At 38.2% G+C, this 25,873-nt stretch overlaps 1 protein-coding gene across 3 annotated transcripts in view; it reads left to right on the forward strand.

The window, feature by feature from the left end:
• Positions 1-25,873, forward strand: part of NAALADL2 (N-acetylated alpha-linked acidic dipeptidase like 2) — a 972,343-nt gene that overhangs the window by 905,824 nt on the left and 40,646 nt on the right. For all 3 annotated transcript variants that reach the window (XM_067466051.1, XM_067466050.1, XM_060767493.2), the window contains one exon: positions 13,315-13,408. In XM_067466051.1, the coding sequence (XP_067322152.1) occupies positions 13,315-13,408 (94 nt within the window). The remainder of the gene's footprint in view (positions 1-13,314; positions 13,409-25,873) is intronic.

Here is a 25,873-nt window from a genome sequence, read left to right on the forward strand (position 1 = left end):
ACTTGGAGAAACCAGGTCCCAAATAAGTTCTGGATTCCTGGTGTTTTACAGCATCTGCTCTAAATACAGATATTAGTTACAGTGGAATCTCAATGAGGAAATTTCACTTTGATTGACTTTATATTTTTAATAAACTCTTATTTTCCCGTGACTGTTCTTGCCAGTGCTTAAAATAGATGAAATCACGAGATTAGAGGTGAAACCTAATAAAAAGTCTGAGAGACTAAAGTGATATTTCTTCTGCCATATTTTTTCGTATCAGTCACAGGAGCCTAAAAAGGTAGAATTCCCATTATATTGATAGAATCCAGCTCTCACTTGTGCCATATAGTATGGAGGTGGTACATTTGCTGGCTTGCAGTGGAAAAGGGGCCAGAATAATTGCTTCACAGCATTGTAAACCATGATAAAAAGTGTTGAGGTAGAACTAGAAAGTTCATGCCATCCCCTCTGCTAGCCTATTTGCCAGACTTTGTCAACCTACCCCTCCCATCATTGATCCAATGTAAGCTTACTAGTCATTTATGAGCCTGGTGGGAGTTTTCCATTGATTATTTATGAATTAATTATTAAATATTTAATGTTTAATATAAACAGTCTAATTCACAATCAAAACAATATACATTTAAAAAGTTATTACATTGTCAGATTTCTCACTGCTCAGAATGTCCATAAGCAGTTTCAAAACTTTCAGAAAGTCTCCAGCTGACTTGTCCTTCAGAGCTCATGTTAATTTGGCAATTTTTGCTCTAACTCATCAACCTTAGCAATCCTTTCTTCCATCAAAACCACTTTAGTCCAATTTCAAGTTTGAGTAAACAATATTCTTTCAGTTGTCATGCACTGAAGAAGTGATCCATATATATCATTCAATTCTTTATCCATAATACCCAACAGAAACATTTCTGGTGACAATACAAAATCTACTTTTAAGTTGTTGTTTTGCATCTTGATTCAAAAGTGTAAACGTTTGGCAGAAAATTCTGGAGCATTATGGGCCAAGGAGCTGAGGGAGAAGGGCAGGAAAAAAGTCATAGGGTAGCAGAAGGTTGCATACTAATTTGAAATAGGCAGCCAATTCTTTGGCTGCAGGCCTACAGTTAATTTCTTGGGCTGCAATCCAAAAATCCTCTTCCATATCATCTATGTAGCAGTGATTTTATCTGCCAAAAGAGCCCGCACAAAAATGTTCAGAAAAGCAACCTGCATTTACTCAATGGAAATGCCTGCTTTATATTGTTAATTCAATCCAAATCATGTATTATTTTAAATAAAAACACTTGTACCTCCATGGAAATTCATGTAATACTTTTTTCATATTTCAGTTTCACAATCATTTGTACATTATTATTCATGATATACAAAGCATCAAGTTAACCATTCCAAGGTCACACATATATATCACTGAATCCTACAATATATAGATAATTTTAAAGTTTTTAGAACTTTTTAGAACTTTTTAAAACATTGCTTATTTTCTTTTTAAAAAATGTTACATTCATAGTTGGCTTTGTCGTATGGATGAAGAAGCTATGACATGGTAAACTGAAATCCAGTTTTGAATTTGAATTCACTTTTCCTGATCCAATATAGCTTTATTCTTCAGTATTTGCATTTCTCTATTTTTATGCAAGCTTCCAACTAAGAAAAACAAAATGTACATGAAAATGTTATTTCAAGGGAAAGTGCTCAGTAAACATGCACATACCAGTATAAATAACAAGATGATGGTTCAAATTATATGAAACTGCTTCGAAAGAGATGAATACATTGAAAGAAATTCCACAGAATAAGTTAGATACTAAAAGAAAACAACTATTCTTATCGTGAAACTCATTTTATAGGGGAAGGTATAAGTGGGGGAAATGGGATGGAACTGAAATATTACAATACCAACTAAAATTGTACATTATCTTTTTTGTGTACCTGGAAATAGTACTCTTATACTTGCTACTTGTTGTGGGTACTTGTCTTAAAAATGCAATTTTGACTAGGGATGTACCTCTAGTCTTATTTCCTTCTCTCCCACAAGAACACATACCATATAGTTGAGTATAAGGTAGGTTTTTCAGCCCTTTTGAGGTTGAAAAAGCCCCCCTCAGCTTATACTCGAGTCAAAGTTATTTATTATTTTACTCTATTGTTGTTGTTGTTGTTGTTGTTGTTATTGTTGTTACATTATTTTACTCTATCTATTAATAATAGATTTATTTGACTTATTATTATATTTATTATTTTAATCTATTTGTTATTATTACATTTATTATTTTACTTTATTATAACTGTTATTATTACATTTCCATTATTTTACTCTATTATTATTATTAATAATAATAATAATGTTTTATTACTACATTTATTATTTTATTACTATTGGAAGGATACATAAGCACATTTACATTGAAGAAGGTTAGAATAATGGTTTAATCAGAGTTGGATAGTCTTATCTTAAATTACAGTTTTATGTAAAAATTTAAAAAACATTTAACCTACTGAAGAAGAAGAAGAACTTTATTTTTCTACCCCGCCTCCATCTCCCCAAAGGGACTCGGGGCAGCTTACATGAGGCCCAAGCCCAAGACAGAATACAATTAAAAACAAAGCAATAACAATTAACACAGCATAAAACAGTGTAAAATAACATAATAATAGCTAGCAACAACAATAACAGCAGTCTAATTTTGGAGGGGGGGGAGAAGGCCACTACGTGAGCTGGTTAAAGGATAAGGTGGTTTAGTAAGGTGGATAACAATGTATAATGGCATAGGAAATATTATGGAAACAGAGCAAATTAACAGGATCAGAAACAATTCAGTTAATATAGTATAGGACATCAGATTAAATGACGATTCAGGTCATGATACAGGCCGTTTGTCATAGGAGTCGTCAATCGAAAGCACGACGAAACATCCAGATCTTTAATTCCTTACGGAATGTGGCTAGGGAGGGTGACAGCCTAATTTCCCTAGGTAGGGAATTCTAGAGATGGGGAGCCACCACCGAGAATGCCCTCTCTCTCGTCCCCACCAACCATGCCTGAGATGGGGGCGGGAGTGAGAGAAGAACATCCCCGGAAGATCTTAAGGACCGTGTGGGCTTGTAAAGGAGGAGATAGGCAGGTCCTGATGCCTCAATTAATGTAATGTTATTGGTATCTATATTTATTTCGGAATTTACCAGTAGCTGCGGCATTTTCCACCCTTGGCTTACACTTGAATCAATATGTTTTCCCAGGTTATTGTGGTAAAATTAAGTGCCTTGGTTTATATTTGGGTTGGCTTATACTTGAGTATATATGATAAATTTAAAACTTTTCTTCTATAATCTGCTAGGTGGCATTATGAGAGTGCATGGGTTTTTAAAATAATATTTGTCATCACTTCATCTTAGGCCTAAATGTTTCATGTTAAAACTCCCAAAGTGTGCAAAATCAGGACATGATTGACCATTTTTTTTCTAGCAGGTGGCTGATATGTCCTTTCTCACTAATGAAAAGAACATTTCCCACTTGTCTTTACAAACCTAATTTTGGCCCTGAGGAAAGAAAGCATTTCTGGTAACTGCTCTTCATTCCAGTCATTATTTAGTTCTTTGTTTTAATTCTTAGAAGAGAACTTCAGATTTCCATAATTTCACCTGAAATAAAGCTTTTATTTTGAGATCAAAGAATTCTTCTTTGCATTTGCACTTTCATAATGGAGGGAGTGCGGCAAGAAGAGTGGGAAGGAAAAGGCTCTTTCTGTGAAAGTGTTTAATGACGGTAGGATTGACAATTAAAAGGGGCTTAAGTTTTCATTACTTGAAGCATATCCTAAAATATTGCCATTATTTCAAGGGAGTATTATGCATTATTGATAGCTGGTCTGCTGCAGAATACATTAATTCAACACAAGTAAAATGCTAGTTTTCAGATACTTGAAGCCAATGCACAACCCTCTCACAGACTGTCTAACAGTCAACCATTCCTATGCATGGTTCTTCATAAGCACGGAGAACAAAGCATGTGGTGAGTGCACCCCAAATACAGAATGTTTTTCATTTTGAGGTCCAATTGGCATCAACTTTAGTTTCTTTATGGAACCAGGGCAAAAATAGCTTCATAGTAAACACTTTGAAGCCCATTTTTTTCAAAAGCATATACTTTTATGTTCTTATAGAGAAAACACTGTTTATAACTCTTAGAATTATGCTGTATATTTGTACTCTGTTTAAACTAATTTATTTGTTTAAATCCCAACCAGTTTATATTGTTTCATGTGTATATACTACACTATGGGCAAATAATAAAAGATGGGCATATTTCAATGAGTGAAGTAAATAATAGATAAAGGTGAATGGATAGAAATAGATAGATAGATAGATAGATAGATAGATAGACAGACAGACAGACAGACAGACATGGGGAAACAATGACCGCTGGAATACAAAAATGCCCAAACTGAATCAAGGGGAAGAGGTGCATACACAAAAAACATATATGTCTACAATACATGCACAAATATAAACCCATATACATCTGCACAGTAGTTGTGCTTGACTGTCAAGGAAACATGTGGTGCTTGCTGCGGATCACACATTTTTACTTATGAGTACATAAATAAGCACGTGTACATGCATGGATACGTGCAGACAAAGCAATACACCAATGCTAATACTTATTTGGTTGCAACTCCTTGTAATGGCAGGCAGGATATGGGTGAAAATCACTGTGAGGGGGAGAAGGTGGAGAAATGTATTGGCAGTAAAACGAAGAAGGGGCTGTATTGGGGCAACAGAATTGTTCTGTCTCCCAGGAGTTTGATTTGTATTGCCCCATAGTTGTAGCAAATAGCACCCCTTTTGCATTTTTTCCAGGGTTGTTACAGACTCAGCAACACCTCAGTAGTTAACCATTAACAGAGGCTTGAAGTCAGCCTGCAAAGCCTTTGCTGCTGTTGGCTTGCAAAAGTATCTTTTTGATTTTGAGACCACCCCTTTTTCCTGGGGATGAAATCTCCATTTTGAGAAGCTCTTCTGCCTTCTACAGTATAGCAAAAGACTCAGATGTTCTTATGGTCAAGCCAGGCCAGCTCAGACAAGCCATTGTAAGTACTAACCTCTTGACTTTAAAACTAGTTCTGAGTTTAGATAGGGAAAGACCTGCTCTTTCTAAAATAGCAACTCAGCACTGGGGCAGAGAATATCCCAGGATTTCTCTGCCATTGGAAGAAGCTCTAACTACTTCGCCTCCAAGCTAGCTTTGAGTTTAGATAGGGAAAGACCTGCTCTTTCTAGTATAGTGATTCAGGGCTAGGGTAGAGAGTATTCCAGGATTTCTCCACCATTGGAAGAAGTTAACTCAGCAGCTGAAGGGAAAAGTAAGAAAGGAACATTCACATGATTTTATAAGTTGACTGTTTGTATTTGTAACCTCAACAAGTTGTGCCAAATCTGTCAAGGACTTTGAAAAAATAAAAATCTTGTTTGATGTTCAATCTGGAGATGTCTTAGTTGCTGGGACTCCAGAGCTTCAAAGTAAGGCCCCTGCGGTCCACCCGGCTAAAGAAAGAAGCACATCATAGTTTCAACCGTAAAGTGCCTAGGTGTGACTGCACAGGAATGAGAGTTACTTGGCCAAAATTAAAGAAGACGGGATTGTTTCATGTGACCTCTAGGCCCAAGGCTATGTGTACATAATGTGAAACTTTTTGTAAAAATGATGGTGTTGAAGTGAAAAGATTTAATTCTTGATGTCTTTTAAAATGGCATGTAAAGAAGATGATGATGGTGATGACAACGACATCCAGAATTCTACTTCCAGCTGGTTAGTTATGTTCATATAATGAAATACTGCCCGTATACCTCACTGCCAGGCAGCTGCTAGATTGGGCAAATGAATCAGAAGAAAGACTCATCTCACAAGTCCTTATTAAGCCTTGCTGGCTGGCAGAATTGTACTGGAAACGTCATCATCCTGTGCCCTGATTGCCATCTGAACAGACCTCTGTCACCTGATCCTGTGATTGCCTTGTGAAGTTGGTTTGGGAAGGCATTCATAATCATGGCAACCAGAAAATGTGAATAATGTTCAGTTATGCTTCTGTAACATGAGGCTATGCATCTGTAGCTGCAATGCTGAATTCAAACCCATCGAAATAATATTAATAATAAAAAGACTTGGCAGTATTTTTCCATATTTCCCACCTATAAGTCAACTGTGAATCATGAAGAAAATCATACAGAAGCAGGAATTCAAAATGTCATTTGCCTTACAACCATGTCACTCTGATTTATGGGAAGGATATTATGCATAATTGCTAGAGTTTAAAAATATTATTCTATAGCTGTCACTGTGAAGCTTCCACATGGTAACCAAGGCAACATGAAAGTCAGAAGGGAAAAAAATGATAGAAGATACTTCTTTGGTACAAAGTCCCTTACAAATGGATATTAAATATTTTATTTTATTTACTAGATGGCCTCTGGGGGCCTCGCCCAACCCTATGCTTCTATAAAGGGCTCCTTCTGCTAAAATGAAAGGGGGGGGGGGGGAAGAGAAGCACTTTGAGGGCTGACCAGTCTGGGCTTCCCTGTGGTCACTGGGAGGGGGGGGGCAATGTCAGCGGAGTAGGAGATAAACATTAACTCCTTCCTGGCTTTGAAGATTTCCTTCCTTTTTCTCAATGAAAACCATTTTTTCACCAGTTGCATGGGCTCAATGCTAGTCCTGGGGCAACTCTGAGCATTCCACTGCCTTGAGCCATAGGGTTAAAGGGAGGCTAAGCTGCATGGGTTCTGCAGTGTTCAAGGCAGTGCAGGTCAAGGGACAACTCATGGCATTCCACATCCCTGAGTGGGGGGCAGTCCAAAGAGGGCCAAACATCATTCTTTCCTGAGAAGGCTTACAAGGGCAGGTGGCAGAGGGACACCAAGGAAGGAGGCCCAAGCTGCCAGGAGGTTAAAACACATTTCAAGCCTCCCATTCCCTCTCTCTCCCGGCACCCTCGGCTTGAAATCCACATTTTATAGGCAGTGGCAGATTCATTGTTGTTCTTTGTTTTGGTTCTATCTGCTTCAACAGTCTTTTGCTCTGACCTTTGTATTTTCACTATTTTATTCTGCTTTGAACCATAATACAATTATTATTGTTGTTATTATTATTATTATTACTAGCCATCCCCTGACACGCATGGCTGTGGCCCAGTCTGTGTATATGTGTTTTGTGTGTATATATATTTGTGTATATGTGGTTTTGTGAATGTGTTATAATGGGGTTTTTTTTGCCTTTTTACATCTCTTCTGCTGTGTTTTTCAGTGTTTTTATGAGTGATGGACACTTGTTGGCCTGAGAGGTGTCTTGTGTCCAAATATGGTGTCAATTCGTCCAGTGGTTTTTGAGTTGTGGTAATCCCACAAACTAACATTACATTTTTATTTATCTAGATTGAATGTAGATGCTTTTTCTTGGTATAAGATCCAATATGCCTTGGATCAGGTGTGCATTATCAAAGATGATGGCAGAGATGCTTGTTGGGACCCTGGGATTCAGAATATTTCTAATAATTCTTTACTGAACTCATGGAATGGGGTGCTCCTCCATGTTGCCACTCCCATTGGTATCAACCTTGGCTTCCACATATGTGTAGAACATCAAACAGGGGTGCTATGTGCCTTCAAACAATTTGTCAATTTATAGTAACCCATTTATTACATAGGGTTTTCTTAGTCAAGGACTACTCAGGGGTTGTTTTGTCAGTTTTTTCCTCTGAAATAGAGCCTACAGCACCTCAAGCCTAATATTTACCTGAAAAATACAATGTGTTAAACCAAGTAGTTCCTGAATTTAGCACATAATTTTCACTGCAGGTTAATGTACAATGTTTTTCTTCAGGTTCACTCTAACTTAGGAATATAACATATTACATGCCTTTCTTTCCTAATCAAGATTTTCCAAATAATGAATAAAATATATGAAAATATTTCCTTTTAGAGAAATGCAGGTATCATTTGTAATCTTGCAATGATTAATCCTGCCTTGTTCCTAAACATCTATCTTTTATACATTTTATGCTCTAATTCATCTGTAGTAGCTTTTGAGTTGCTCCAGTCTTCTGTCAGAGAGCCCTCTGCTGACCCAAAATGTATTATGCCAGATTAGATGTTTGTTGAATTTTCTGTTCAAAATACCCAAACATAGCCTGTCCCTACTTAGTGGTCTACTCAATAGTGAGCCAGATTTCAGGACTGTGTAATACTTGAAAAAATGAAGAAGAAAAAGAAGAGCTGAAGCAACACAGCTCATAACTCTTCACTAATGTTTATCTCTATTGTATGTCCGTTATTCTTTGTTTGTGTTTAGCCTATTTATTTGCATTGCTCTTTGCTTATTCTTGGTGACTTTAACACATAGCTCAATTCAGAACTTGGTATAGTTCAGTTTTGACATATAGTTCCCAGAACCTCATCAGCATCCATGGTGTCCATATTGACCCCAAAAATAGCTTTCGAAACAATGGTTAAATCTAACTAGCTACCTAATGTTGTAATATAATCGTCATAATGTATAACATTGGATGTGATTACCTGTAGAACTAATATAAGATAGGGGAAGATATCTAGGATGAAGAATGACAACATACTAGATCAGAAAAGATTAATGTATCCCACTTAAGTATTTTGGGATCACTTTAGAGCTGTTATTAGCTTCTACTTCAAAATGCAAAGTGGAGAATTCTCAGTATAGCCTAGGTCAGGGGTGGGTGCCAAACTGGATTTAGCACTACAGGGGCAGCAGCATACTCCCCTAGGGCAAATGGCTCATGTAGACGCACCCTAGAACAATGCAATAGTCAACTTGGAAGCAATACAAGGAGGCATCTCCCTCTAATTTTGGTCCAGGTGAGCCAGGGGGCCATTAGTAGATGCAAAAATGACCTTGGTTGTATAGCCCATAACATATGGTCCACATCTGCCCCAACTCTGCTCTATATATGACAATTGTCAACCACCATCTTAAATACAGTGGTCCTCAGTAGCACTTTATTTTCTGGTACATGCAATTAAATTTTGCCTTATCCCCTGGATCCCCTGTCCTGATATATTACATTGCCCTATCACCCAGTGGTTTTAAATTTTAATCTTTGAATTGGCCCTGCCCACTGTGTTCATTTTCAGTGTTTAATGTTCTGAGTTTATATCATTGGCCATTTATTTGTATTGGTTCTGTATTTTATGTTATTGCATTTTAATTTTGTGTGTTTTTTTGTAATACTGTGTTACTGTGCTGATGGCCGTGGCCTTATGTAAGCCACCCCGAGTCCCCTTGGGGAAATGGTGGCGGGGTATAAATAAAGTTTAATAATAATAATAATAAAGCTTTTATCAATTTCAACACGTTGACTAAAATATTTGGGATGGCACATATTCCTTGGCTATTATTTTATCCTCATCAGTGACATTGTGAAATAGCTATTGCTGCATAATTGGCCCAAGTCACCACAGAGGTTCACGGTTGAGTGGTAACACGAACTGAAATTTCTTGATTTCTTCCCAGAAATGTCACATCATCGGTTCACAAACTTTGGACTTACAAATTTGCTCCAGCTCTCACTGTTCCCTACCAGTATGTCCAATAGCCTTGAATTCTAGAAATGGAAATCCTGAAAATGTTTTATACCGGAATGTAGATGGGGGTCTATGTTTATTTTGCACATATGTTCACTGGGACAGCTAAAATGAGGCCATATATAAGAAAGCAGTGTGTTTTCCCACCTCACTGCATTATGTGGGCTTGATATATGTTTCTGTAGAGTTATTACTCACCCTGCTCAAAATCAATGTTCTGAGCTTCTCTCTGACTGATTGATTTATCTAAGCTCACATCCTACATGTATGATTTAATAAATATTACAATTACGACTAACACACATATAACACAGCATATGTTTGCAATGCAATATGCTGAGGGACATGATCAAGAAACATGCAAATTGTTTTAGTTGTGTACTCCTCTGTTATATCTTTGTTATTTATTTACAGAGTACAATTTAATCATTGGTACCACACACAATTCTCCCACTATAATCATGAGTAATTTTAATGACAATATATCTACTGTTCCAAATGAATAGAAATCAAATTAGGTTTAAAATCACAAGTTGATTTAACTAGAACAAATGTGAGCAACTCTGGAGCCCAATCTCTTCCTCCATAGACATCAGTCTGAAAATCTGCCACAGCATAACCAAAAGGGAAATAGAAACTACGGTCCCATCTGTTTTTAGAGGATGGGGATTTTCATATTTTGTATAAAATTATAACTCTGTACCAGTCCAAGACTGCCATTTGTCATTTAAGGAGCAAGTTTTCAATTCCATTTTTGAGGGGTAAGATTTACAAGATTCTGAAAACCTGCCTTCAACTCCCAAACATCCTAACACCAGGTAAACTGGCTGGGATTTCTGCAGGTTGTAGGCCAAAACACCTGGGGACCCAAAGGTTGAAAACCACTGTGATATATCTTTCTTTTTCATTCTTGGTGGAGGAAGATTCCATGTAGAGCAAGATGCTTTGAAAATAGATTCCATGTGTGTGTATTCATAAATTGGATAATTAAATCTAGTCTAAGGGAAGGGATGCTACAAAGGATTAGTATTTTGAAAATTCACATCAAGAGTTTCACCATTTCGGCATCAAACTAGCCGTGCTATTGACCTGAATGCAACATTTGCTGCTTTGCCAATTTTCTTCCTTTTCTTTTAAAATGCCTGTCTAACTTTTCAGTTTTCTTCCAGGTAACATTAACTCATTTCTTCTGCAGAGCTTTCTTTTGCCTCCTTGTTCTTCCTTCACAGAAGATGACAGCTCTTTTCTCAGTATCTTCTGTGGTATTTTCCCCCTTTAGCTATCACTTTCAACCATTTTAGATGTTGCCCTTGCTTGGATGTGGGTTTCAAGTTGATATATGGTGTGTTCTTTGTCTTTCTGTACTGTGGGTGTGTCTTGCTCCAAATTTCTTTAAGGGCTTTTAAGAAACCCTACTGAGTTTATTTTCTTTCCCCTCACCAGAAAACTTTAGCTTTTGATATTGTTTCAGCTGCATCTGTTCTAGATAACAACTATTATTATTTTTGACACTGTTTCGTATGAAGTTCTTTACCAAACAGAGTGCTTCATGGGATTTTCTTTATTATACCTGAAGCAAAGAATACTGAAATTCTCCTTGCAGTTCTTGCTCTTTCTCTTGGAATGGGTCTATCTGTATTTCCACTTATCAGAACTTTAAAACAAACCTTCAAACAGCATAATAGTAAAACCCTAAATGAGTTGTGAATTAAATATTAAGCCAAATAAGATGTCAGCAAAAATATATTTTTTAATTCACCAGAAGTGTGAACTGAGGAAGAAATCCACACGTTAGACATAATGAATAAGAAACCATGATTTCATGTCATTGCTCATCCCATCTCATTAAACATTTACAGAAGGTTGTCCCCCAGATAATACAACTGCAGTTGGTCAAGATACCCCAGTTTAAAGCCATATGAAGCTTCATATGTAAGCATTAGGACTGTGCAATTGATAAAAATGTTTGAAAACTCATAACAAAACTTGGGGGTGCCGATGTTTTGTTTCTAAAGTGTTTCTAAAGTATAGTTAATGAAAATTTTGTTACTATAATGAAAGCAACAGCATTTCATTGCTTTTTCATTTTCATAATTGTGCAAGTGGAGAAACTTCAGGGACTCTTTTCTACCTCATTTTTACACCTTTGGGTGAAACATACTACAATGATAAAACATATTTACCACTGCTAGCCCATCAAGTTTCAGAACATTTCACTTATGCATGGACTTTTGAGGAATTTTCAAGGATTTTATAAACAACATTTTTAAAAAAACCTACAAAAGCAATCTTGAATTTTCTGTACCCAAGATAAAAGGGGATCATTCCCCCCAACTTTCAGAAATATTCATACATCTGATTTTAGGGAATTTTTTAAAGTTTTGACAAAAGGTTTTATTTAAAAAACAACAACACATCAGCTAGCTCATTGAATGTCTCTCATATTAACCAACAGAACTTCCATTTAGGGATTTCTTCCCAGCCCAGCACAGAGATTTACTTACTAAAACTATCAGTCAGTCCTCCTCTTTGCATATTCAACAATTTATTGGAACTCTGGCTGGCTGCTGCTACAGAGGGACAAATCTCTCCCCTATCCTGATTGGGGCTTTCTGATGCTGAGCTGAGCAGAATTCTGGAAAATGTAGTTTAGGGGAGAGCATTTTGAATTTTCTGGTATAGGACTCCTCACCTTCTCGAACTACATTTCTCAAAATTCTGTGCTTTCTCAGTCTCTTTCCCAGCGAACTCTGTGAGAGGCCATTAATTTAAGGAGGAATGTCAGCCTTTTTAGCTTTGCTTTGTTTCCATGTGTTTATGAATGCATGCTTTCACTTTCTTAAATGGTAATAAACTACATTTGGTTGGATGGTTGCTTTAAGACAGTTTTAACCAGTGAGATTACAACAAAGCCACATATTAATCCATACTTTTCTATATTTTTGTTCCAATGCATTACTGAAATGGGAAATGGAAAAGAAAATACTAATGCTAACTTTTCCTTCTAACATTCAATGATAGCTACTCTTTATTAAATATTAATCCTTCGATACTTCTTGGTAATTTATTCTTGTATTTAACTGCAATTGATTCATCAGTGAAAAGGCAGAACATTAATCAAGGTGACCTGACAGCTCCGTCATGACCTAACAGCTCTATGGTAGATACTGGCATAATAATGATAGAAACTAAAAGTTAACACATGAGAACAGTGAGTGTGAGTCTGTATTTTAGGTGTGAATTAACAGTGATCCTGCTTTGGATTGTTTTCCAAGCAATATCTTTACCTCATTCAGTGATTGTTTGGGACCTCAATTCTGACAGCTATGAATATGAATATTTATTCTGATAATGTATAAAATCATGCATTATTTTGTTAAGTAGCCGCTCTGAGTCCCCCAGAAGAGAGAGGGAGGGTTATAAATAAAGGTTATGATGTTGTTGTTGATGATGGTGATGATGTTATTATTATTATATTTCTCCATCTGCAGTGAAAGATGAGGTTTTGTAGTTGATTAGCTCCACACAATGGATATTGTGGCTGGAATGCTACAGGTAGTCCCATCAAGAATATATCCATTCAATCAAGGCATTTAGCATTTGCACTGATTCAGTATTCAACAGGTGCTCAAAGGCTATTAATTAGTTGAGGCTAAATGTCTATTTTGTGTTAATATACATTTGATGGACTCTGGTTATTTTTATTTTCAGATGACAGGAGAAGCAATTTTGCAAATTGCAACCAGTCCCGTTTTGCCTTTTAATGCCCTGGATATTGCACTAGAAGTTCAAAAGAGCCTTCAAGGTAAATTGTGTCATGTTCTTAAATAACATTCTGTGCCTAGCATGGTTTATCATTTGTTCTGCCATTGCTGATTTTTACGGCTGAAGTAGTCTGCAGTACCTTTCATGTTCTTTGATTCATGTCTGGGTACTGCATTTGGTAGTTCCTATGTAGACTTGTCCACAGCTACAGTATGTGATAGAAACCTGCGGTGGTTAGAGGGCCCTTCTTCTCCTTTGCTGACCATAGCATTTGTTGAATCTTCTTAGTGGCTCTGTAGATTGTAGGTTCTGTTTCTTCATCATCTGAACACAGAAATTCTGGACTACTCTACAACCACTTTTTCATACTACACAGAGAAGCTACTGAAATCCACAAGAACATGGACAATTTCAAAAGAAAGGGAAAAAAACATGAAAATGAACAAAATGTGACTGCCAGAATTGAAAAACACTAGAATCAAGTCAGTAACTAATGAACACCACCCACACAGGAGGTCTCCTGGCAGCAAGCAATCAAGGGCTAGTGAACACCACTCAGACAAAGGATGTCTCCATGCAATAAACAATTCAGAGGAAACAAAGACTAGGCTACTTCTAGGCAGATCTCCACACTATAAACTATACAATATTCTAAGTTACTCATATACTAATGGAGGGATCCCACTCAAAGATTTGCAAGTTCAACTTGCTAATTGCATCTTTCACACTTGGTTAATAGACATTGGTTATTTTTCCCACATTGGGCACTTCACAGGTATTAATAAACTCCACTGGATACACCACAATCAGATCCTCTGAAGATGCCAACCACAAGTGCAGGTGAAACATCAGGAGAAAATGCTGCTAGAACACAATCATACAGTTCAGAAATCACACAACACCCCAGCGTTCCAGCCATGAAAGCATTTGACAATAAGATGTGCTACTGTTTGATCAATAGGAAAACCCAACAGAATTTTACTACCACAACTATTTCTTTCTACTAATGTGGCAATTAAGATATCGAGAAAAAATTTGGATCAAGACACATAGCGCACATCAGTAATTGCAATATGCTTCATCTCCAGTCATCTGCCTCTAATTTTAATATCTGTTTTAACTTTGACCATAATACAGCCATTTATTGCCTTGTAGAGAGTGGGGAATGTGGCATGATGACATGCAGCTATGTTTTTACATAGCAGCATAAGAAAATGATGCACAGCAATGAGCTAATTCTCAGGGACCTTCAAACAACTTCCATTAGATTGCTGTGCATCCAACTTTAGTGTTGTAGATGGATGCTTCTCTACCACTCTTCCCACTTTCCATTATCCAGGGGAGGATGCATTGAAATGCGGCTTGAGAAGAGGTGATTTTTGGTTGTTGCATGGTCATTAAAGAATTCCAATTGCCAAAAAATGAATTCCAGTTGGCTGGATGCTAGCCAACATGTGCTCGTTTCATTGGTCCAGCTGTTGTTCTAGGTATGAAATATGCCTGTGTCTGGTAAATTGTCATTTTTCACTGACTTAATAGCAACATGAATAGCTCTTTTATCTGAGTCACAGAGACAAGCAATAATTAGTATGGAAATCTTAGTAAATGGCAGATAACATTTTAAGGCCAAAGTGCTAGAGATCTTTTTCTTCCCTGCAGTACATCCCCAATTGAGGGAACAGGAGAGAGGAAAGGGGGATTGAATCTTCCAGTTCTTTGTAGGCTGTATAATTTTCTTAGTTTGATAACTGACCGTCTTGCTTGTTTATTGCTGCAGTTCACGTTGGCAGTACATCGCTCCGACTCACCTCTCTTCCTGAAGCTGCTAGGAAGAGGGATAATTTTATGCCAAATAATTTACTCAAGTTGATTTATCATCCAGTTCTTGAAAGCTCTGTGTTAGAAATGAATGACCTTGATCTGCGTATTTGGATGAGAAGTAGAGAAAGAAACCATTATGCCATAGGAAATGCAAATATAGACTCTAAGGCCCTGGGAAATACTACAGTTTGCTGGATCATTGTTGGCAGTTGTATCCAGAGGCATGGGACTCTTGGAAATAAGACTTTGAATTGAAGCTAAATTTAGTAGGTTAAAATCAGAATATTATTAAGTGTTGTGTGCTGTCATAACTAAAATAATCAGAGAACTAAAATAGGTGGGAAGTATGTAGATTTATGTCCTTGGGTCCTTTCTAGAAGCACCATGATCTTGGATGCCTCCTAAGTAAAAAGTCAAACATTTGTACAACTGGCTGGTTACATCAGTGTGTAATCAATCTCCAACACAATTCTAACTCTAAAGTTTAATTCTACAGCTCCTTGCTTACATGAAACCCCAGGAAAACCTGCTTTTAGCTTTCTTCACAAGCTTTACTACCAACTACACATAAATAAATTGTGTAAGCTCAACACCTGGATATATATTGAACTCACTGCTCCTATAAATATCCACTAATTTTATTATGATAGGCCTTTATGTGGGTATGATTGTGTCATCAGAGCTGGGTTGGTAGGGCAAAAGAACATGGAGTTTCTCCATTTGTGAAGCTCGTTTCCAAAAGGTACCAATTTTTTTTAAAAAAACAACCTAAAAATGTGTTACAATGGAAACACATTGCTAGCTACTTTTTGGAAGCAAATTTCACATTTTCATGCTAGAGTTAGGAATGGGACTCCTTAGTGACAGAGTGGTACCATTTATTTTCTTTCATTTAATAGCATGAGGTGTAGTGACATTGAGCTCTCATTTTATGCTGCTCTCGAGACTAGGACATGGAGTAATGGATTCAAATTTCAGGGGGGAATGGAGGAAGGTTCCACCTAAACATTAGGAAGAGCTTCCTAAAAGTAAAGCTGTTTGGCAATTGAATATGCTGCCTCGGGGCATTCCAGACAGACATTCAATCCACTTTGGAGCAGGTTTAAGAAGCCAGCTTCACAGGTCTCAATATTGTCATTCTATTAGGGACACACAGAGACACCTGCACATGTCTCTTTGGGGGTACTGTGTGGGTTGATATTCACTCCCTTCTTCCACAGCACAGAGAGTGTCCTAGATTTATTGTATAGCCTCCAAAGTTTGTTCCAACCCCCCCCCTCCACTTGCCAGACATGGTCATTTGATATATTGTGTGGAACAGGAAAGATCAGAGAAGAGTCTTAGTATAGTACTACATTAACCCAAAACCTTTGGAAGACCCTGTCAGATTTTAGTGCTATTGTAATCATTTTGTGTTTGGCCACAGGGGCATAGCCAGATGCTTCTCTATTCCTGTCTAATCAACATAAGCCATTGGATGGCATGTGAGATGGGGAGTTCCGTAGGTATACAGTAAGACCAGGATGGTGGTATGTGGCACATTATAGCATAGCATAGGTCCACATGAAGAATTATTGTACTACATTGAGTCATACTGAATTAAAGTCATGCCATTGTACCTCAGTATAGATAAAAAGGTTTTCATGAATAACTTGCAGACGCATTCATGATTAATGTTGCTTTTCTACCTTGGTTTTTTCCTGGGTTTTCCTGCTCCTGAATATCTGGGCCCTGGTAAAGTATGAGATCCCATCTCACACCAAGCTTGGGCTCCAAATATATTCCCCAAGGTGTGAGAAATAGTCTCAATAATTGGATTGGCTCTTCTAACAATTTCACAAACATAAGATTTAGAAGATCAGCCCTAGAAAAGCAGATCATATAATGAACCTGCTTTTGGACACCTAGGAGACACGGGAGGTATAGATTTCATTAAGCAAAATTGTTCACGGGACTGAGTGAGCTTATCTTTCTGGTTTTAATGCCATGAAAACAATTTCACTTTCCTTGAAATGTAGTGACTGAAACGAATGAATTAACCAAAGCTAAGGAAAATGGCAGATTAAATCAACAAGGCTTGCGACTTGCTAAAGAAAATAATAAAGGCCAGTGGCAGGTATTTTGTGATTAGCTGAGGGAAAAAGCAATGAGACATGGTTTTTAATGACAACCATTTCTTGCATGAAATGTCATGCTTGTATCTCAAATAAAGACTAGAGTTTGCATAGACAAAGAGACTCAGAGGTTGAGACCCTCTGTCATGCTTGTGTAGTGTAAATCTTTGCTCATATAGTTAAGAGGAGATTGTAGTACACCAGCCATACTGAATGCATGGGGGATGACAATATATAATGAGATTCTGCCATCAACTTCAACAGTATCTTGACTTATACAGCTGATGTCCAAATTTTTATTTCATACATTACGCTATGTTAACAGACTTTCAGGGTCTTATTTATTTATTTATTTTGATAGCAGAAGTCAATGCCAGAAGTTAGAATTGGGAAGGCATGTGTAGTACGTAGCACAGAACATAGTAGTCCATCTTCCCAGTTACAGGTCCCTCTTAGAATCTAAAAAAAATGCCACCATTCCCAGTGCAATGAAATCACAAATCACACACACCATTATATCAATTTCTGCATGACTTGCCCAGCAATTGTGAAATGAAGTTCACAGCATTTTGAAAAATGATCTTCAACTTTATGCCTGGGATGTTTTAGCAATATTTTGAGTATTTTCAAATGGCACTATAAAAATCTGCTGAAACCATGCCAGCACCTGACAGCTGCACTGGGAAGGCATTTGGTTTTAAGAATCACCTAGAAACATATTCAATTATTATTTTTAAAAACATTAATACAGCTGCTGTATCAGCCACAACCTCAAGTTTTATATATGAAAAAGCACTCCCTTTGTAATAGGACACATACTAACAAGGTGAGCCCTGGAAACTCCTGTCTCAGCATAAATCAAATCCAATCAAATAGGAATGTATATCATTCTAGTGACAATTATAATATGTATTCAGTGATATGTTGGATTCTTCACACCTTTTGAGCAAATCGAAATTGTAAAACAAAATAAAACAAAAAAATTACCCTGCATACAATACTGCCAGATTCATCCTCAAGCATACTTTCTCTGCCACTAAACATATTGTGTTCATAACCAGGGCACTGTAGTTATAATGTGATTTTTGCCTATTTTACAAAATCATATGTTAATGTGTAGCAAATGAATGATAAAACCTCTGCCTTTTGAATACACACAATGGAAGATTGTCTCTATCAGTATATAGTCCACAGATTCTTTATCCATAAATTCGACCATCGACAGCTTAAAAATTCTTCCCCATCAGCTTCACTGAATTTTGGGATACAATCAATGGATTTGGGGATCCTGGAATCAAAACCTAGCAGATACCAAGGACCCACTGTGCTTGTGTATATGTGAATAGATGTTTGACCAAAAAAAACCATCCAAAAACATTACCCTTGGTTGATTTATGCATGGGTCAATGTGAGTATCTCTTTCTATTTGAACACTCTTCTGACCTGTTGAATGCCTTGGGGAGGGGGAGGGGGTGAAATGGCATTGGCAGCTCTTTGTTCCTTTCTCACCACAATGGAAAGAGTAGAGATGTGTCTGTGCCTCTTTTCAATCCTCCCAAAACAGACTAAGCTCCTTCTCTTCTGCGCTCTTAAAAGTGGGAAGCAGACAGTTTACTCATGAGTAATCTAGTGGGGAATCACCCCCCCCCTACACCAGTCACTTCCCATTCCATCTTCTTCATCCACAGCAGTCTTCTCCTCCTTGGTTGGTGAGACCCAATACTTGCACTTGTTCTGCCTCATTCTTCAGCTTTGGCTTCTCTGGCATAGTCCTCTACTCTGTCTCCAGGGTGGCAGAACATCCTGTAATGTTGTCCCATAGCTACTGCTGTTGGTAGGAGATATGACTGACACTGTCAGTTCTCAGACCCACTGTGATTGTCCTGATACTCAAGAACTGGAAGAGAGGGAGCATGCCACTGCTGCCAGAGGATAAGTCAGAACAGAAGCATACATAGGGTTTCACTGGATGATGATGGCAGAGGCCATCAAAGCAGCAACAAACCAGATGAGAGGTAAAGGAGGGGAACAAGAGTGATCGCCTGCTTTTTTATTCATAAGTTAACTGCTGCTACCACACAGCAAAGACTCAAGTAACATAACATAGGTAATAAATATCATAGCAAAGGTCATAGCAAAATCCATAATTTTGACCCCAAAGCCTGCTCTTGACTTATAGGTATGGTCGACTTATACACAAGTATATGTAGTGTATATATGTATGAGCTGAATATTTACCTCCGATGGAAATGTCTTTCCCTCATGGCTGTACTTCTGAAATTCAAGGTTTGGATATCAGTGTAGGGAAAATATCAAAAAGGAGGATATCATTGTAGGCATTCAGAAGCCATGATATATGCATTGCTTGTTGAGTAGTGTTTTCAAAAGAAGCTACTGAGCTTATGGCTATGTTTACCTCAGGAAATGAGAGTGAAGTGTTAAAAGCACTAACAGTCACTTTACCATTATATAGTGGACTTGGCTGACTTGAAGTGACAGCAGGAGGTGTGATTTATGCCTTGAATAAACACATTGGCTGGGGAAAAAAATCCTGGTGGGGCATGTCATTTGGAAGTGTTCCCCAGTATCACCTTAAACATCTGACACCATTCTGGGAGAAGAAAAGAAGAGAAAAATTGCAAATGTTATTTCGCTCAAGGGGGAAACAGTAACACTTTTATTATCTGACATTTCTGATTCTTTATACAATCCACTCCAGTTCAAATCAGGATGAATAATCTCATCTGTTTATTTTAAGTCAAGTAAATACAATTGGAGGTATTTTTTTTAAAAAAAGGAATAAAAGAAGAAGCATAAGGGGAGCTTGAAAGATGCATGAAGGCTGATTGCAGAATGATATGATGGATTTTCAATGCAAATACCACACAGCCAGACTTTATTCAAAGTCTTGTTACGGTATGGGGATATTTATTCTAAAGACTTGGATTGAATGTTATACCATTTCACTGCGCAGCCAATCACTCTTTTAATGGGTGCCAGTGGATTTTTAACAGCTGTAAATTATGCTTCTGCCCCCAAGCATCCATGTTCTCAAGCTGGTTTGTTTACTAGAGTGTAACATGGGGAAAATGCTTTGGACCCAACTGAGCTGAAGAAGGGGAAAAGATCACTATCTTTTGGAACCTAAGCTATTAAGAGTTAATAAACACACTTAACTCTGTCTCATAAATCACCATACAGGTTCGGCATCTTCAAGCAGAACAAAGGATGTCAGCTGAGAAAACCTTACTAGCTGGAAGGCTATTTCCATGTAGGATAGACAATACTGGGGTGTATACACAATATGCAGTTATATTCATTTAATATTACCTTAACTACCATGGCTGCATCCTACTGAGTCCTAGTATTTGTATACTGTAATACTGTAGTTTAGAGGACAGTGGTGGGAAAGTCTAAGCACTTCATGAAATTACAACTTGCAATATTCCATAGGAATTTTTTTTTTTTTGTGTCAGGAGCAACTTGAGAAGTTGCTTCTGGTGTCAGAGAATTGGCCAACTGCAAGGATGTTGCCCAGGGGATGCCCAGATGTTTGATGTTTTACCATCCTTGTGGGAGGCTTCTCTCATGTCCCCGCAGGGGGAACTGGAGCTGACAGAGGGAACTCAACTCACTCTCCCCAGATTTGAATCGCTGACCTGTCACTCAGTAGTCCTGCTGGCACAAGGGGTTTAACCAATTGTGCTACTGAGGGCTCCTAGTCCATAGGATGAAATTATAGCAAATTGTTGGAATCCATCAGTCTGGATATAATAAAAACCAGTGATTGGTGGGTGTTTTAAAAGATGCCTTGTGGGCATAGAATGTGCAGTTAGACACAACATTGTTCAAAAAAGTATGGATGTGCAGTTGGAAAATGGGATAATATTTGACACACATATGTGTTTTGATGGCCTTCAAAAATAGAGGTCATAGGATGTTGGGTGCTTTGTGCCTTACCTGGATGTCAAATGTAATGGCATTATTTAAAGCTTTGTGGTGGTATCATTTAAAGCGTTGCTGCTCCTTCACATTCCTCTTTGGATCTTTACTGGTCGCATTGTGTCCAAGTAGGAATTTTTTCCTCTTTACTTGGGACTTTTTACCTACTTACACCATATCTGAGCAACTTTGATGATTGGCTGTGGGTAGTATCTAGCAATAGGCTGTCATTGTGTCATTGGCCAGTCCCAATTCAAGGTGCAGGTTATCACCTATAAAGCCCTGAACGGTTTGGGACCCACCTACCTTTGTGACCGCATCTCCGACCATAACCTGCACAATCTCTTTGATCTTCTGGAGAGCCCCTCCTTTTGCCCAGGCTAGACTTGTGGGAATGAGGGAGAGAGCCTTCTCCGCTGTTGCCCCCCGACTTTGGAACTCGCTATCTTGTGAGATTAGGCATGTCCTCACACTAGCAGCCTTTAAGAAAGATCTAAAAACTTGGCTCTTCTGATGCCTTTGGAGAGTTACCATTTAACCCATTTTGTTTGTTTCCATCTACAGTTGTCCTCATGATGCCCTTTCCCCTGTCCTTAATGAACGCCATACCCCACTGCTCCTCCTTCTTGGGCTCCTTCCTCATAAATACACTTTCTTCTATTCCTATCTCACCCAGGGTTTGAACATTTTAACATATTATCTTGCACATTTGGCCTGCCCTTTGTGTTTGATTTTTACTATGTTGTCTTGCACTGTTTATTTTATTACTTCATGTTTTTTGTTGTGATGTAATTTCTCTGTTATTTTGTTTTTAATTTTGCTGTATTATTTTTGGGCTTGGCCTCATGTTAGTTGCCCTGAGTCCCCTTTGGGGAGATGGTGGCAGGGTATAAATGAAGATGATGATGGTGATGATTATGGTTATTATTATTATTATTGAGCAGGAGAATATATGAGTTCAGTGTACACCTTGGAGTGAAGGGCAGGGCTCTGGAATTTTCTCTTTGGGTCCTGGGACCCAGGTTGGGGGGAAGAAGGTTATCCTTGACATTGGCCTGAGGGTTTGCTCTCACTTATCATCCTGGAATTTGGATGAGAGTGCCCTGGCTTTATCTTTCAGTCAACGGCTAGATGGGGAACAATCCCCTTCTCGGATTACCATCCGGGCTTAGGTGTTTCACCAAAAGGAAGACTAAATAAGTTGTCAAAGATTGATACCTGGCTTCAGCTAGACCTACATCAGATTGTTACCCCCTGTTACTCCTTTTCATGCTCAATGCAAATTAAATAGGTTATAGAACAAATAAAGTTGCCCATATTTAACCCAACTTTCTGTGTCTGGTCTTGTTATTCCATGGTCTTGTTATTCCATGTTTGGTCATGATTGTAAGGATAAAGCAATGCTTAAAAGGTAATGGTTTTGCATGCAACTTTTTTGGTAAAACAGCAAGCATGTATAGATTATCTTACTGAACTATAACATATTCATACATGAATTATCACTGTATAGTAAGATTCTATTCTATGGAGAAATTGCCACTTTTACCAGGGGTAAACAAGATGAAAAGTCTTCATCTCCTAAAAGGTAGGCTGTCTGAGGGTAGATTTGTGCAGCTGCAAAATCCACTTCAGAGAAGCTCCCATTCTGGCAGGGTATAAAAGAGCTTTATATGCACAGTGTAGTGATATCCTGGCTATACATAGCTCTCTTACCTGAGCATCTCAGCAAGAGAAAGAATGCACAAATTTAATTGCCCTTTGAGAAAATTAAAATGAGGAATGGTGGACACTGGTACACCTAGGCAAAAGAAAAAGAAACACTGGTTGTGGGGGAACATTTAACTTTGATAGTATAATCCAGCTGTTACAGATCAAGATTCAGCAGTTCACTGATTTGCTACCTGTGTTAGAGGAAAAATATATGTCCTATCCATGTAGCTGTTGGAATATACTTCATGGATCCCATAAGTTCCCATCTGGAGTCTGAAAATGTACACTTTTGATTTAGGATGATTGTCTGAGTGGTTTGCTTAAAAAATTAAGTCCAGGCTTAAGTAGTTAAGACTCAAATCAACAAAATGTGGCAGATGTGCAATCATTTTTTCAAGATCTGTAGAAAGCAATTATGAACGAGCAATACACTAAACTGGAACCATAATTCTTTAGGACAGTTTTTTTGTTTTTTGTTTTTGTTTTAGTTTTAGGGCAGTAGACAATTTTCCCACCTGAGCAACCATTTAATTGTATGAACATTCATATTTGTCCATCCTATTCAATACTATTATTTTCCTGAAGTTTCAGATCCCCCCCCCCCCATCATTATTTTTTCCTGCTTCTCTTTTCTAGACCAATGGCAGGGTTGCTTCTACCTCCTTAAGCCTCATATAGTGAATAAGATGACATCACGGGGCGGAGGTTTAGCACAGCTGGTAAATCATCAGCAATTATAAGATCTATCAACCAAAAGGTTGCAAGTTCAAACCCCGGGTTGGTGTGAGCTGGCAACTGTCACCCTAGCTCATTGTTTACCTAAGTAATTTGAAAACAGCTTTAGCTATAATTAGAGAAATTAGGTGCTGCTAAAAAGCGAGGGAGGTGTTTTATGATGCCATAAAGAAAGTATAACAGAAAATGCTGGGCAACCAAAAGGAAGAAGGAAGTCCTGACGGCTCTTTGTCATAGAAAATAGAGCAACAGCACCCCCTGGACTCAAGCCCAATTTTCCATGGCACCAAAAACAGCTGAAACAAACCACCTCCTGTTCTGTCTGTGTGTATTGTCTATGCAAAGCGGTATTGAATGTTTGCCAAGCATATGTACTGTGATCCGCCCTTCGGGGTGAGAAGGGCAGAATATAAATTATTATTATTATTATTATTATTATTATTATCATCATCATCATCATCATCAACAACAACACAATTGCTTATAGCCAGCTGGAGGTAATGGTGTATTGAGATAGGCAGAACTGACAGGTGGCTAGGGCTGGGTTCCCAGACATATTGCTGTGCTCATTCACTCAGGCAGGGTGAGGGAGGTTTGGAGTGGGGGGAAGGAGGGTGGGTGGTCTCAAGGATACATAGGGGAACAGTGTGAGCAGAGGGAGGACACTATAGGAGCAGCTGCTGGAGCCCTTTCCATTGTCTCTTTCAGCATTGGCCTTGATTAGTCTGGATATATAAGGGCTCATACAGAATGTTCCACATGCAACAATAGTGATTTCTCTGTGTGTGCATATTTGCAAACAGATGTGCATTTCTCTCCCAGATGTACAACCACATATTGTAAAATGTGTACACCTAAAAGAACAAGGCAGAGGCTATGAGCTTTCATCTCACTTGTTTTGGAAGATGAATGCTCAGCAGAGCTTCAGTGTTGCCGCTGTCAAGTGGGCCAAAGAGATAGACAGGTGATAGAGGGGGAATAATGCCCTCTTCTTTCTCCCACCACTGCTACTATACCACCCCTCCATCCCATCCCTCTCTTCCTGCCCTCCCCTAGCTTGCTCTCTCCTTCCCTCCCTCCCTCTACTACATAGATGCACACAGCATGCTCCCTCATCCCATCCCTTTCTTGCCATCATATAAGAGTGAGTGACTGAGTGAGCGACGGAATTTTAACTGACATTACCTACATTGAATTAAAACAGGGTTTAATTCTTCCAACACACACACTGTGGTGGGGCTACAGAGGGAAAAGGAAAGGAAAGGGAGTGTGGAAACCTGGCATGGTAAAATTGACAAGACAAGAAAGGCTGTTGGTTTATGTGATTTTGCTGATATACACACATCCATATGCCATCCAAGAAGAAGAAAGATTCAGTTGCTGTTGTTGGGTGAACTAACATAATCTGATTCAGGGAACACATGAACATGAGTAGAAATGCCCTTTTATATCAGTGTGACTTTGGGTGGGGAAAATGTGTGTCTTTGAAGACCAATTTGAGTTTGCAATAAAATGGGTGAGTGTGATATTAATGGGGTCAAACCAGGCCATGATACTGCTCACTGGAGCTGGGAAATAGCCCTTATGTGGATTCAGCCACAGATGGGAAGCAAAAACAATGTGCACGACAGAATATTTTCATGAACAGAGCCAAGAGATAACTGAAAAGAGAACACATGTTCCGGCATCACTGAAAATGTCAGTGGAAAACCTACGCCTAGATTTGGCTTAGTTGTAATCCTTAGATGGCAGTATTATGTATTTCTGTTCTACTTACAGTGGTAAGAAAACTGTAGCAGAATCAATTCAAAAGTTCTGCAAAAGCACACTAGATAAACAAAATGTCTTTCTTGACTTTTCTTCCTATCTGCATTGCTTTCTTGTTTTCTTTGCCTCTGTTTTTTTTTAAAAAAAAACACCTCCCAGGATTTATGCAGCATGAAACTGATTCAAAAAGACACAAACACTACTAGAAACAGTTTGTGTCAAATTCTTATTATGCCTCGTGCATTCAGAGCAGCAGGAGGTAGTAGTGTTGTGTATATTTAGGTCAAAGTATACAGTTCTGTTGCTTTTCATTATCATGCCAATACGTTCTAGTAGACTGCTGATGCTTATTAGCACAAAGTAGATAATATTCAAGAAAGTGAGGATTGCTAGAGAAAATGCAGCATAGCAATTAT

This window comes from Anolis sagrei, chromosome 3 (genome assembly GCF_037176765.1).
Source record: "Anolis sagrei isolate rAnoSag1 chromosome 3, rAnoSag1.mat, whole genome shotgun sequence".
NCBI lineage: Eukaryota > Metazoa > Chordata > Lepidosauria > Squamata > Dactyloidae > Anolis > Anolis sagrei.